The 14,580-nt window shown below is 40.8% G+C and overlaps 1 protein-coding gene across 1 annotated transcript in view; it reads left to right on the plus strand.

Annotated features, from left to right (window-relative positions):
- Positions 1-5,004: 5,004 nt before the first annotated feature.
- Positions 5,005-14,580, plus strand: part of LOC307248596 (solute carrier organic anion transporter family member 1C1-like) — a gene marked incomplete at its 3' end in the record, with an annotated part of 60,411 nt that continues 50,835 nt past the window's right edge. Inside the window, exon 1 of the mRNA XM_080025026.1 lies at positions 5,005-5,111. Coding sequence (XP_079881152.1) covers positions 5,022-5,111 — 90 coding nt within the window. The 5' untranslated portion in view covers positions 5,005-5,021. The remainder of the gene's footprint in view (positions 5,112-14,580) is intronic.

Consider the following 14,580-nt stretch of genomic DNA (forward strand, 5'->3'; position numbering starts at 1 on the left):
ATCCAACAAAGTCAAAAATGGGAACTACAATTAAAAACCTTAGTCCTCTGATCCCAATGATGCTTTCACGTGTTTTGTATCAGCTGGGAAATTACATGTTGACAAATGCATGGCACTGTATGATTCCAATAAAGCTCTGTTGAATAGAGAGAGAGAGAGAGAGAGAGAGAGAGAGAGAGAGAGAGAGAGAGAGAGGGAGAGGGAGAGACCGACAGACAGAGGGGCGGGAGACAGAACGAAAAGAGAGCTGATCAAAACAGCCGTGATTTTCTGTGTGTGAGCTTGTTCCATTGAAGCCTGTCTTTCTGTGGGTTCAGCGCGGGGGGGAAAAAGGAGGCATCTGATCTGGGTCACTTTGCGAGCGCGTCTCTCCGAGCTGCGTCTCGCTGATGCGTGTGGACCGGTGAAGACATGCTCCATATAGAGATACAGATCTCCGCTTGATTTTGGACTGTGGGCTACTCAGCACTTTAAGTCACCGCGCAGTGGGTCTGGAAATGAACTCTGAAGGTTGGCCTGTATGTCGGTCTCAGAGCATTCCTGATAAGAGTCGGCGCTTCGATTACTACTCCTTCCCCATCCACGTGAGAAGTTTGTAAGGCCGGCTGACCCTGTGTCCCCATTGGTTGTTTTGTTCCGCTGTAGCTCAAGCGACTGGACGACACGGTAGACTGAGGTGAGTGGAAAGAACATACTGACACTTTGTGCTGGATGTCCTATAGCTTTAGTCTACTATCATGATTCAGGATTTCAAAGGAGTGTGGGTGTTTTCTTTTGAGAAATGTCAACAGGCGTTTTCTCCGCTGTTTCTGCGCTTCTTGCGTCGTCATCATCTGACTTTGACATTTATTCCAATGATAACAAAATAAACTCCTTAGATTTTAAAATCACGATTTAAAACATCTTTAATCTACAACCAAATACTGTATAGGCCTACATGGTTTACAGGGGGACACGTCGTTTTTTCAATCAGAAGGTATACACTGTTTTATAAACTGTGATACACTGCAAGTTCATGTACAGTGAAGAGTAGGCCTATTTTGTTTAACAGTGAAATCACTTTAAGATGTGCAATGCAGGATGCAATTCTCTACTAACACCTGCTGAACCTGCAAGGTGCCCCCAGGCTGGAGGAGGCTAATCACAGCAGCATTCTGAGTATCAGTCCGCCATGCGTCTTTCCTGCATGCCAGATTTTTGCAGAAACCTTTCTTCCATGGAGATTGTCCCACATGTGCTTGGTGAATTCATTTGCCACAAGCATATCCACGTAAATAATGCTCTTCAGAAACTCAAAAAGGTCTCTCACGTTTTTTTTTATTCTCTTGTTAACAGCTCTTTGGCTTTCAGCAAACGTTTAGGGACCATTGAAGCTGGCACCAGTAAGTGTGTTGATAGCTGAAAACCAACAGCAGAGACACTGGATACCATGCAGGCTACCCAAACTGTAACCAAAGCTTTTCCCAACCAGAAATCTGAATCTAAACACAACCGTCTCTGATTTTCAGCTTGAACCCAATCTCTCTGTGTGTGTGTGTGTGTGTGTGTGTGTGTGTGTGTGTGTGTGTGTGTGTGTGTGTGTGTGTGTGTGTGCTTGGAGATAAAGAATACAGTAGAGAAGCCTCCCATACCATTCCATTGATTAACAGGCAAGAGACAACCGTGGAGCTGTTGGGAGGGGTGAACAGCATAACCAGTCAGTCACTGTTTGTGGACGGATAGAGATCCAAGTGAATGGAGAGCTGAGAGAGCTTGATGCAATGACGTCAGTGTAGAGATAAATAGCTCATGCTGTTATGGTATCTTTGTTTGAGGAGAAGTAGTGTGGTGGCAATGGAGGTAGGGGTAAAGCTAATACCTGCCTAGGGACAACAGATGGAAACTAGCACTTCTGCTATAATTTGGCATTTTTACAGCTGTTCATTAATATGTACTTTCCCTAACAAATAATTAAAAACAATAAAAGATAAATACCGGGTTCAATATACAGGTCTCGCTATTTTTTGTTTCAATTATTATAGGAAGAGCAAATAATGACCAATTACCAGTTTTATCGTGAGTGAATGGGAACTGGTGATTCCAGCATAGATATTTTCTTTCTTGACCTTTGTAAACCATAGTTTTCATCAAGATCATCGAAGCACAATGTCCCTCTATAGCTTCAGAGCGTGAGTAAAAACCTTTGGAAGCACTTGAAATATCTGAGGCGAGTAAGTGGGCCTTTAGTTCATCTTCAAGATATAGACCCGTGACAAAACATATTATATCAGTCTAGCTATTATTATTGGATATTATTCACTTCCATTCCTTCTGTCGTCACTATGTTGCTCACCAGACATTATATAACATTGACAGATTAAATGTTGCTTGACTTTGTACTGTACTGCACTGACTACAGCACATTCTTTTTTTTTTATAAAGGAGAAAAACTGTTTATAGTGAGTGAGTATAAATATTGGGGGGTTAAGAAGAAAAACTGCCTGAATTACTTTATTTTATTTTATTTCCCCAAATCCTGCTGCTTTTGTGAACTGCTGCTTCAAATTGGCCGACTTTAAGCTGCTGTTGGTCTAATTCCATAAAAGTAGGTCAAACCTGTTGCGATTAGCACAGCTCCTTCAGGCTTTCTTCAAGACAAAAAAGTTCATTGAGGGAAAAAATGCAAACGTGTAGCATGAAAGACCCAGTGTCCCTGATAAGAAAGGATGATGGTATCTTAGTTATAGTTTTCCTGGAGCAATTGCGTTCACTGTTTCACATGACTTCTGGAAGTGGACTGAGGGGAGTTGGGGGGAGGATGAAAAAAAAGGGAGGTAAAAATCAGTATTCAGCATGTCAGTGTTCGTTCGAAGCCCAACCGAGTTTTTAATCCACGGCACTTTCCTACTCCATACTGCCATTGTGTTAAGGCCAGGACACACCGGCCCGATAATTGCCGTCGTAGAGTCGGGAGGGGGCGGGGACACAAATCTGTTTGGTGTGTGCCGTGAAATCGGTCGTCGTTGATGTCGTCGGGCTTCTTTTGATCGGCGGCAGGCAGTCTTTCAGTTGGAGCAATTTGATTTGTGGAGGGCTAGCGAATCAGTGAAGCCCGGAAGTGAGGCGGGTAGCACAAACAGCTAACAACAGTTAGCCATCGTTTTAATGTGTTTGTTTGTTTCGTTCAGCGAGTACTCACATGCATCAACCCTTGTTGACTGCTCGACACCATTCTCGACACTCTCTGCTAAAAATGGTGCTCTTTATGGTCCATAAATATAAATACGTATTTCTATCTATGTTTATGGTCTAGAGAGCCGTCCAATCATTTCCGGCTTCCGTATTTTTTCGGGCCACAATACAGATTAGCGCCGCCTGCTGTTATGGAGACATTACGTCCTGCGCAAGCGCAGAGCGTACGGAAAGTCAGCAGTCGGTTTGGTGTGTTCTTTGCACTTTTTCGGCCGCGACGGGAAGACTGGAGCTCCCTGAATCGGCAGTCTCCATTTTCGGGTAGTCGGACTGGTGTGTCCTGGCCTTTAAACACCCATCCACCACAAGCAATTTTAAATCTACATCTGAGATTCTGAGAAGCTACAATATAATAATATTAATTCTGTCTTACCAAAATAAAGGTTTTAGTTTCAGATTCAGACCCAGAATACTTTATTTATCCCGTAGGAGCGATTAATTTTTTCTTCTTCTTAATTTGAACTGTTTTGGGCAACGCCAGTGATTTACACTTTAGGTTTTAATGTGGTAAATCTATGTAAATCTAGTGAAGCAGCTTCTACCAGGAGGTGTTGATTTTGCACCTTGAATAAACAGTGTTGTTTTGCAACGGAGTTTTACAGTAGTAACAGTAGCAACAAAGTGGATTAGATCAAACAAGCTTTTTTCCTGGATTGTATAAATAAGAACATTACAAATCCCCAGCAACTCTTACTTTAAACAGGAGCTGTAAATTGGCTGAATGTTAGGCCTATGTGAGGGTTTTTACGTGATGCATTTTTCTTCTTTTGTTTGAGTCACTCTCTCGACCATGATGTAAACGTAGCTCATCGGAAGGTGGCACATGTTATGGCCCTGCTCATAGTCACTGCATGGATACTGCATATGTAGGGTCAGGAATGTTTGGCTTCAAATGCATATTTCAACGGATTACCACTACTTAGAACAACTTAAGTGGGTTATAACGTTTGGCTAAGACATATTTACTTATTAGAAAGTCCAAAAAAAGGCTAGCAGTACTGTATACAGTATGTACATCCATCAGAATTTTCCCCTTACAGTATAACCGTTTGGAACAAGGGCACTGTTTCCGTTTACATTACTATATTTATTCACACTATACCTTTATATTTGAGCTTAAAATACACACATCTAAAAAGGTTTATTCCACAAGTCACTCAGGTTCCCACACACTGTCTTACTTAATTAGCTGCAACGTTTTAGCACTAGAACTTCATCAGGCAAAGACAGTAAACTTCCCTATTTGGACCCAAACTGTGAGTTCACCACATTATATACAACTCCAATGTGATTTATACATGACTTTAGTGCATTGAGGGTCCTAAGCTCAGGATCATGTGTTGCCAATATTACACTTCACAACCCAGGATTCACGCTTCATTGTTGTATATGGTCACATGAAGTCAGTTACTGGCTCAACAATACTATAAATGATGTAGCTGTGATATGCAGGAATGTTAAGCTCAGGGTTTTTAACTCGGGTTTGAAATTGAAAAAAATAAAATAAAAATCCTCTCAAACACTTCACCCGTGTTTTCACAGTGTTGACTTTTTGCGTTGCTTGCTTCATTCGTGAGAACAATAGAACAAATACAGGGACTGCTGCTGCTTGTGTGTTTGTATATCAGTCTCCGCTCTGCCGTCTGCTGCAGACGTTCTGCTTTTGTGCCGAAGATGAGAAGTGGGTCACATGCTTGAATTATCCATTTGCAGGGTTGCATGCATTAGTGCCAAGAAATTGCATTACGTGGGAGACTTCTGCTAAGGAGACACAGAGACACGTTTCGAGGATGGGAGCAAAGCAGGGACGCACACAGGGAAACGGACACAGTGACACCGCGGCTAGCAAGCCACGCTCCACGCCCTCCAACAGCCTGAAGGTATACAAAAACTTACATGTTTAGTATAAAGACCAATGTTTTGTTTGGATGCTTTGTGTGTGTGTGCGTGTGCGTGTGTGTGTGTGTGTGTGTGTGTGTTAGTGAGATGTCACATGTCACATGCTCTCCTTGTATACAGTCATATGAAAAAGTTTGGGAACCCCTCTCAGCCGGCATTATAATTGACTCTGCTTTCACAAAAAAAAAAAAAAAAAGTGGTATGTCTTTAATTTACCAGGAACAGCTAAGTACTGGGATGTTTTCCAAACAAAGATTTTTTGAAAAGCAGTATTTGGTTGTATGAAATAAAATGAAATGTGAAAAACTGGCTGTGCAAAAATATAGGAACCCTTGTGGTTTTGTTGATTTTAATGCCTGTAACAGCATGTAAAACTGATGACTTTAAACACAAAGTTGGTTGGATTATGTTGTTAAGCCTTGAACCTCATAGAAATGTCTGTTTAATCATGAGAAAATTTGTTTTAGGTGCCTAAATGCAAGTTCCACTTCTCTTTGACTCTCTGCTGAAGTGAGACAGAATGGGATCATCAAAACAACTCCCAAAAGATCTGAAAAACAAAGATTGTTCATTGTCATGGTTTAGGGGAAGGCTACAAGAAGCTTTCCCAAAGGTTTCAATTGTCAATTTCGACTGTAGGGAATGTTGTCAGGAAATGGAAGGACACAGGCATAGTGGCAGTTAAACCCAGGCATGGCAGACCAAGAAAAAAACAGGAGCGGCATAGGTGGAGGATTGTGAGAATGGTTGCACACAACCCACAGATCACCTCCAAAGACCTGCAAGAACATCTGGCTGCAGATTGTGTATCTGTACATCGTTCAACAATTCAGCGCAATTTGCACCAAAACATCTGCTTTTTATAAAGACCAAATAACTTAATTTTTGTCTCATCAGTCCAAAGCATTTTCTTCCAATATGAAGCTGGCTTGTCTAAATTAGCTTTTGCATACTCCATGCAACTGTATCTGTGGCGTGGGCGCAGAAAGGGCTTCCTTCTCATCACCCGGCCATACAGATGTTTTGGTGCAAATTGCACTGAATTGTAGAACCATGTACAGATACACAATCTGCAGCCAGATGTTCTTGCAGGTCTTTGGAGGTGATCTTTGGGTTGTGTGCAACCATTCTCACAATCCGCCGCATATGCCGCTCTTGTACTTTTCTTGGTCTGCTAGACCTGGGTTTAACTGCAACTGTGCCTGTGTCCTTCCATTCCCTGACAACGTTCCTTACAGTAGAAATTGACAATTGAAACCTTTGGGAAAGCTTCTTGTAGCCTTCCCCTAAACCATGACAATGAATAATCTTTGTTTTTAAGATCTTTTGGGAGCTGTTTTGATGATCGCATTCTGTCTCACTTCTGCAGAGAGTCAAAGAGAAGTGGAACTTGCATTTAGGCACCTAAAATAATTTATCATGATTAAACAGACCTTTATATGAGGTTCAAGGCTTAACAACATAATCCAACCAAGTTTGTGTTTAAAGTCATCAGTTTTACATGCTGTTACATGCATTAAAATCAGCAAGACCACAAGGGTTCCCATATTTTTGCACAGCCAGTTTTTCACATTTTATTTAATTTCATAAAACTAAATACTGCTTTTCAAAAAATCTTTGTTTGGAAAACATCCCAGTACTTAGCTGTTCCTGGTAAATTAAAGACATACCACTTTTATCTTTTTTGTGTGAAAGCAGAGTCAATTATAATGCCAGCTGAGAGGGGTTCCCAAACTTTTTCATATGACTGTATATGCTTGCATGCGTGAGAGTGTGTAGAGACCGGTACTCACCTAATAAGCAAATTACAGCAACAGTCAAAAAGGTCACGTCTGCAAGAATCGTGTTTTCATGAGGGATACTGTATATCATAACTTGACCAATGTGTAACCAAGGCATTAATGAGCCAGGGCAAATGGATCATGGCTCTCTAGTAGGGCTGTCAAATTAACGCGTTAATTTCGATTAATTAATCACAGAAAAATTAACGCGATTAAAACAATTAACGCAGATTAATCGCACTTCTATATTGCCCTTTGACCCGGTGCAAAAGAGGTGAGACGATAGCGGAGCTGCACTTGTAACTTGCGGAAACGGTCCGCACGGGATTAAAGAGTAAAGAAAGAAGCATAGAGAGGGCTCTATGGATGTGTTATGGCTGCTCCGGGCAAATAAGCATGAAAGTAGGAATACGTCTTATGTTATTCGCCGCAGTGTCTGTGCATTATTGATTTAGTGGGTGCCTAATTAACAATATAGGTTCAAAACAGTATCTCTCAATCTTCCTCTGTGTCTCACTTCTGTTTGCTAGCTGCAATCGTCTCCCGCTAACGGACACCCGCCCCCTCTCACTCTTCCTAGCATATGCCTGTCTTTTTTCCTCCTTTGTGTGTGTGTGTGTGTGAATTTATTTCATGTAGAAACCTCGCTGAGGGGAGGAGACAGAAGTTACGAGAGAGAGAGAGAGAGAGAGAGAGAGAGAAACGAACGGTAGCCTATACAGTTGTTTATAAACAGGCATAAAAGTGTCATATAAGTATGCGATTAATTTAGATTAATTAATCACAGAGCCTGTAATTAATTAGATTAATTTTTGTAATCACTTGACAGCCCTACTCTCTATAGGGGAAGGTGGGGTGATTTGTGCAACTTTTTACTCAAAGTGATTTTAAAGTGAGGCCTTGACAGTTATGTCTCCAACTCAAATATGTACATATATTTCAGGATGTTGTGCATCCCTGGCAATAAAAACTTTGGATCTGGAATAAACTGTTTAAGAAATATAGCTTTCGGAAAAAAAGTTGTCTTGTCGCACAAATCACCCCACGTAGTGGGGTGATTTGTGCGTCATTGTGTCACAATGACAAAGTCACCATCATCATCTTTCTGGCCATCTGAACTCTCATCAGTGGTGTCGTTAAGTGGAATTGAGATGTCACTCTCTTCTGAGCTACTGTAGACAATCACTTTCTTTTGGTGACCAGCGTATACAGCCATGCCACTGGCACAACTCTCAGAAATGTACTTTGCACTAGTTGCTCCGTGCTTGTGGAACCAACTGCCACCTGACAAATGTGATTCCCCCTACATTTCTGCCTTTAAATCAAGGCTCAAAACACCAATGTACACCCTGGTGTTTCCTCCCCATTAACCTCTGCACTACTTACTTACCTCTGCACTACTATCTGTGTTTATGTGGATGTATGGGCTTTACGTCTTTTATTTTGGTTATTGTTATTTTACCTTCATTGTTTACCTACTGAATGCACTATGTACAGCACTTTGGACAGTGCAAACTGTCATAAATGTGCTTTTATAAATACATTTTACTTACTTACTTACTTATAACTCACCCAGGCCCTTGCGCACAAATCACCCCATCCCCAGAATTTTGGATAATAGGCATGATGCAGCAATTTAGGTTTGACATTGTGCTAACTATATAGACTCAAAGTGTAGCATACCAAAGCACTAAAACATGTGTCAAATGTTTTCAAATGTGTCTATAATTGTTCAGACACAATAATCAAAAAACCTTGATCATGGAAATTTTACTTTGAAAGGCAAAACACAGTTTTTTGAGCTTAAATGTGCTTATATCTTATTCCTTGTGTCTCCCTTCTTTACAGGATGAGTCAAATGGATGGCTCTTCTTAAATATGTGGTCACATTTCCAATTTCTTCCACGGTTTTCTAGAAACAAGGGGTTTTGCAACTTCCAAAATGCACAAATCACCCCACCTTCCCCTACTCCCTATACTGTAGTGGCATTCCTGTCAAATAAAAAGTTGAAAATAAAAACTTTAAAGGGCCATAGTGTAAAAATAGCCTTTCAGGTAAAACCTTTTCTTTCGATGAGTGTGGTTATTCCATATCATCAGGTTGCCTGTCAACAAACACTGTTCCCTGATCATCTTAGGGGCATGTTTTTAATCAAAGCCATCAGTGACATATCAATCAATACATACTTGTTAAATCCTGTGGTGACATAGTGAAGCTTTGCCTGTAAGTACTGACATCATATAACATGAGGGTTTGCGTTTGTGTAACGCATCTGGCAAACATAAGACACTGGGTCGTCTGGTATGTTTTGATGGTAAACAACAGGGTTCCCATATGACTTTTTAAAAGACAACATTACACAATCTTACCATTATAAATACACATTTCAAATCGGAAGCGATGATGTGCAGTATTGCTCACTTCAATGCACTTGAAGTGCACGGTTTTGTCTTATATTAGCTTATTTTACATAGGTATTGATGTAAGACAGACAACACTGGGTCAGTTTGCTGACTTAATCACACTTCTTTTTTTGGGTAATTTTATGTCTTTATTATATAGCTTACAGTGTAAAAGTGTCCTTAGGTGTTACGCCTCATCAAGTGTCCAGCCTCTGTTTTAAATATAATTGTGAAAACTTTAGAAAATATTTACCTTATTTCTTCAAAAGGCAACATATCATAGTTATTTATTCACATTTTAAGCTTAATAGAAAGGCTATTTATTTGTGTTCTTAAAGAGAAAAAGTTATTTAGATGTAAAGACAGTTGAATCAAGCATACATGCTTTTTACAACGATGTTACTATAATGCGTCCTCTCTGGTTGCCATAGTGAAATTTCATAATCATAATGTCTGAGGTAAGAACATGAGGCAGAACATGATGTGAATATCGCATTAATATAAATAGAGGCCTCAGGCTTTTCTTCTTTCTTTTTTCTTTCTCCTACCTCAAACAACCTTTTTTTTTTTACAAAGTCTGATTGGCGGGAAGCATGACTTTGGCCAACATGAAAGTTAGTAAAGCCTTAAATGGGATCAGAGACTCTTGTTGCTTGTTTACCACATGAAAGTGATGTGAGACAATGGCGTTCACGCAGTGTATCCTAATAAAGAGTGAAGAGGCAGGACAGAGTTTTATTTATTCTCAGAATTGTTTGGTTCCCGGGCCTGCTGGGCGGGACATGGCCCCTTTCGACTCTTATCCTGCGCTCAATGTTATTCTCTGCTTTTGGTTTACGGTAAATCAATAAGACTACAAAGTTGTTGCTAAAACGTCCCAGTGTTGTTGATGTTGTTTTTTTTGTTAGATTTGTTTTTACGTCTAACAATATGTCGCCAAACACCTTTAATCATGTTATATTATTGTACAATAGATCATTTTCTACTGATAGACATCACTCACAAATAATAGTGTGTGTGGTGTGTATAAGTATTTGTCAGTCTCCCATGTGAGTATAAGGGGCACTTTACACGGTGAAAACGTGACAGTTTTCCCGTTTTTGGTTTAAAAAAAAAACCCGTTCAGACACAATTTATCTGACACGTTTTCAGAGGAAACGGGCCGAAATCGCTGTAGTAGCAGTGTAGCAGCCATGCCAAGCCAATAGTCAGCGGTGACACAGCCTAGTAGATAGCTCTTCCGGTACAATTTGATGCATAAAACCTTACTGTAACCGAAAATTAATGCCACTAACGTTCATAAAGCGTTTGGTGTAAGCTTGGGGTTACAAATATTGTAAAAGACAAGCTTTCTGTCCTCTTATTTCACCGCATTGAACTCGTAAAAACAGAAGACTTGCTGATAGTGAAGGGGCTTCGTGAGCGGATACCTTCCTGTTAGGCGTACTTCAAAATAAAAGTCAACTCACGTGTGTCCAGTGAAATGCTATTAATGTTTAGCCAGTGAAATGCTTTTACTGTGAAGCCGTAGCCTTAATGCTCCTTTTGTTGAACAGTAATTTAACCGCTGCGCACTGAACTATGGATAGTGTTTTTTAATGTAGAGAGCCGTGTCCCTGCCCTGGCATAGAAGCTACACACGTTTATTTGGCTAGAAAAACCGGCAGAGCACAAATCTTTCCCCAGACAAAGTGGCCGGTGGTCTCAATAACTTACTAATCGCTTAGACTAAATTGGCGAGTGTTAGGCTATATTTTAGCCCTGCACGTCACTCTCCGCTGATCACAGTGATGGTGCCGTGGAGACACCGTTCATGTTGTCTTCTAACTTTATAACTCGCTTGTGTTGTGGGTATTTTGACAGCAAATGTTATAGACTACGCATGTGTGAGGGTGGAGCCGTGACGTCAGCGTTATCAGGGGAAATGGTTTCGGTGTTTACAGGAAACCAAAACCGTTAAGTTTTCCAAAAAATCCTCCCTGGGAGGTGATCTCAAAAACCTGCGGTTTCATGCCTGCGTTTGCTGTTTTCCTGTAAATGATATAGTGCAACCGCGGGAATTTTTCCGCGTTTGCACCGTTTCGTGTTGTCGTGTAAAGTGCCCCTAAGCCTATTATTTGGGTGACATCAATGAGCTAAGAACAAAAGCAGTTAACAGGTCAGAGGGAGCTCGGCTTTGTTCAACTTATCAAGCAGTCTTTGTGTGAATCTCTTTTAAGGGATCCTTAATCACAATGAGACCATTGCTTATTTGACCTTTACCGTTCTTAAAACCAATTGAAATTACAGAATGAAAATTTCACAATGCATGCCATTGTTGTAGAAATCCCCACAAAAGCACGTTATTCAGTCAAAGTAATCCATCACTAACACATCACGTTCTTTCATGATGATTTTCCCCAACACGGAAAGTAATGGGCTTGCCCTCTTAACTGAGTGTAAGACGAGAAGGTGTTAGATACAGTATATCTGTTCATTAAATGTAAGACTGTAACCAGCAGCTGTATAGATCGCTTAGCAAATAAATAAAAACTGGAAACAGGAGGAAACAGCTAGCTTAGCTCTGTCCGAATGCAACGCCTGCCAGCGCATCTAAAGCTCAAATGGACATGTTATATGAATATATGTTTGTTTTATCCGTACAAAAACAGAATTGTAAAAATAATCTACTGGGAAGGTAGAAGAGTACTTGTATTGTTATTGCAGAGAGCTAAATACAGCATTGCACTGCTGCATACCTACATGTTTTTTTTTCACTGAGCTAAACCTCTCTCTGAATTTTATTTAAGCCAAACTGTTGAATATAATTGCCATTTCAATTAGTTTGCAATAAATTAAGAATGTAAGGGGCTGGGGCTTACATACATCAGCCATCTGAATGAGCCTTCAGCTCAGTTGGTCCTCACCATGGCATATTAAAGCTCCCATATTATACACTTTTCGGTTCTATTATACACCATATTATATGGTCTTAGTGGTCCCTAATACGTTTTTCTTTAATTGTTTGCTGAAAAAAACTTTCAGATAATTTATTGTACTATGCTGATGTTCAGCTAATCTCACAATGGCCTATTTTTTTAAAAGAGCTGCAGCTCCCCTCGTAAATATACGATCTTTGAGCTCCCCCCGCCCCCTGTCCGGAAGCGAAGCCAGATACGCCTCGCCCTCTGTCTGTCAGGGCCGTGGACCAATAAGAAATAGGGGTGTGGGCTGCACAGTGGAAGCTTCTGGCTTTCCAGTTTTTGAGGTCAGAAACGAGGAGAATTCTGACTGGAGTATATTGGGGGGGAGGGGTGGGGGTTTTAGAAAGGGGGAGAGTGAGAAAAGGAGAGATTGTTATTTTTTTTATATTTTGGCAGTCTCTAGGCACACCGTGGACATGTTAGAAGTAGGGCTGTCAAACGATTAAAATTTTTAATCAGATTAATCACAGGATTCTGTGGATTAATCACGATTCATTTTACCATTCGAAATATGCTTGAAAAATTCAAATTTTCTCTATATATTGTTGTATGAACGGAAAGATAAAGGACAGGAGGTGGATATGTTATTAATTAAAAATCCAAATGATGGTTTTAATACTGAAAATAAATTTAAATCAAACTAAAATATACTGTATACCTACCACACCATAATTCAATTGGTCTGTCTCTGTTTACTATGTCTTTGGGCAAATATAGGCTATATAATGGCATTTATTTTGTGAATCTATAGGTTGTGCATTCTTGAATACAACTTGATTACAGTCCGCGGTGTGTGTGTGTTTGTGTGTTTGTGTGTGTACGTACGTTTGTACGCGCGAACACGTCCTAGGGGACTGTTCATTTGTACCAGGAAGCCGACATTATGTTGTCTACTCACACACACCTCTGAAAACTGCAGACGTTTGTGTCCTCGCGCGCTCTGAATGGAGCGGACAATGTTTCTCCTCCTGTTGCTCCCGACATCAACTGTCACCCGCGGCAGTTGATTTTATAAACTATCTATGCCCCCGACACAGACGTGACCGTTAGCAGTTTAAAACACGGCATGGGCTAGCGTGCTGTTATGTTTGGCTGCGCGCAGCTACTGATCCTGGGTCAGCCACAACTTAGAGTGACTGTAGTACAGAGTAGGTGGGATGCACGGGGCGGATCATTCTGCACATGCGTTAATTGCGATAAAAAAAATTAACGCGTTAATTCCAGAAATTAATCACTCTGCGTTAACGCGATAATTTTGACAGCCCTAGTTAGAACACATTTAAAAAGTGCATTTAGCATAATATGTGACCTTTGAAAGGTTGCAGTGGATGCATTGAGTAAGATAAAACTATTAGTTCAGTCAGGAATACTTTAGTCAAAAGTAGAAGTTTATTTCAATTAGCAGAAACTTTGCAATTATTATATTTGGCGGTATATGGTTCTGATCCATGATCTCCTCCCCCTCCACGCGCACACGTGGAAAGCTTTTAGGCAGAGACATCCCTCTGACCTCCATGAGCTACATGGATTACCGAAAGGTGAGGAGATCTGCAGCAAGGACCCCCTAGGGTGTAGAACAGAACAGCGTCAATGACAACAGAAATGACATTGATGACAAATACAGTTAACAAGGAGGTGGTGGGGTGGAGGTGGGTTGCAAGAGTTTACAGAGGAAGCAGCACCAGTAGGTAGGCTAGAGCAGCTTAAATAAGGCGCCACTTTGAGTGTACGGCCAATGGTGTGCTAGGGGCGTATCCTGGCTGTCAGCTGACGAGCCCAGATGACAGCCGGCTTGACGTCCGTACCCTGCCTGAACTAACGCTACGCTCCATCTGTGTCATTTGTGATTTAAAAAATAAAGTATTGACATAAAGGTTTTTACCAAAATACTTGCAAACCACTAAATAACCAAACAGGCAACCGCTTCAAAAAGAAAATAACCCCCTCCCCCCCGACAATGCACATGTGATGAACTACTTTAGTAAATGCCCCACAGCCAGAACTGTTGCATGATCTCAACAGAGTTCTGTTTACATTCATAGGCCCTCTCCCATCATATTATGTTAATGGACACGCTGCACAAAGAGAAGTACAGGGATAAGACAAGTTGTTACTCCCTCAGTTAAACTTGTGTACATGCTGAGCAGAATCTCGCTCAGAGCTACTCCTTCCCTCTCTCACTTTGTTCATGTGGTTTTATCAGTACTTGTAGTATAGTCAGCTGCTTCCAATTCCAACGCATCATTAAAACGGTCAAAAGGTAAAACTGCATCCTCAATGTTGCCTATTTGCACTTTATGAGT

Source organism: Ammodytes marinus, assembly GCF_949987685.1.
Source record: "Ammodytes marinus genome assembly, chromosome: 3".
Lineage (NCBI taxonomy): Eukaryota > Metazoa > Chordata > Actinopteri > Uranoscopiformes > Ammodytidae > Ammodytes > Ammodytes marinus.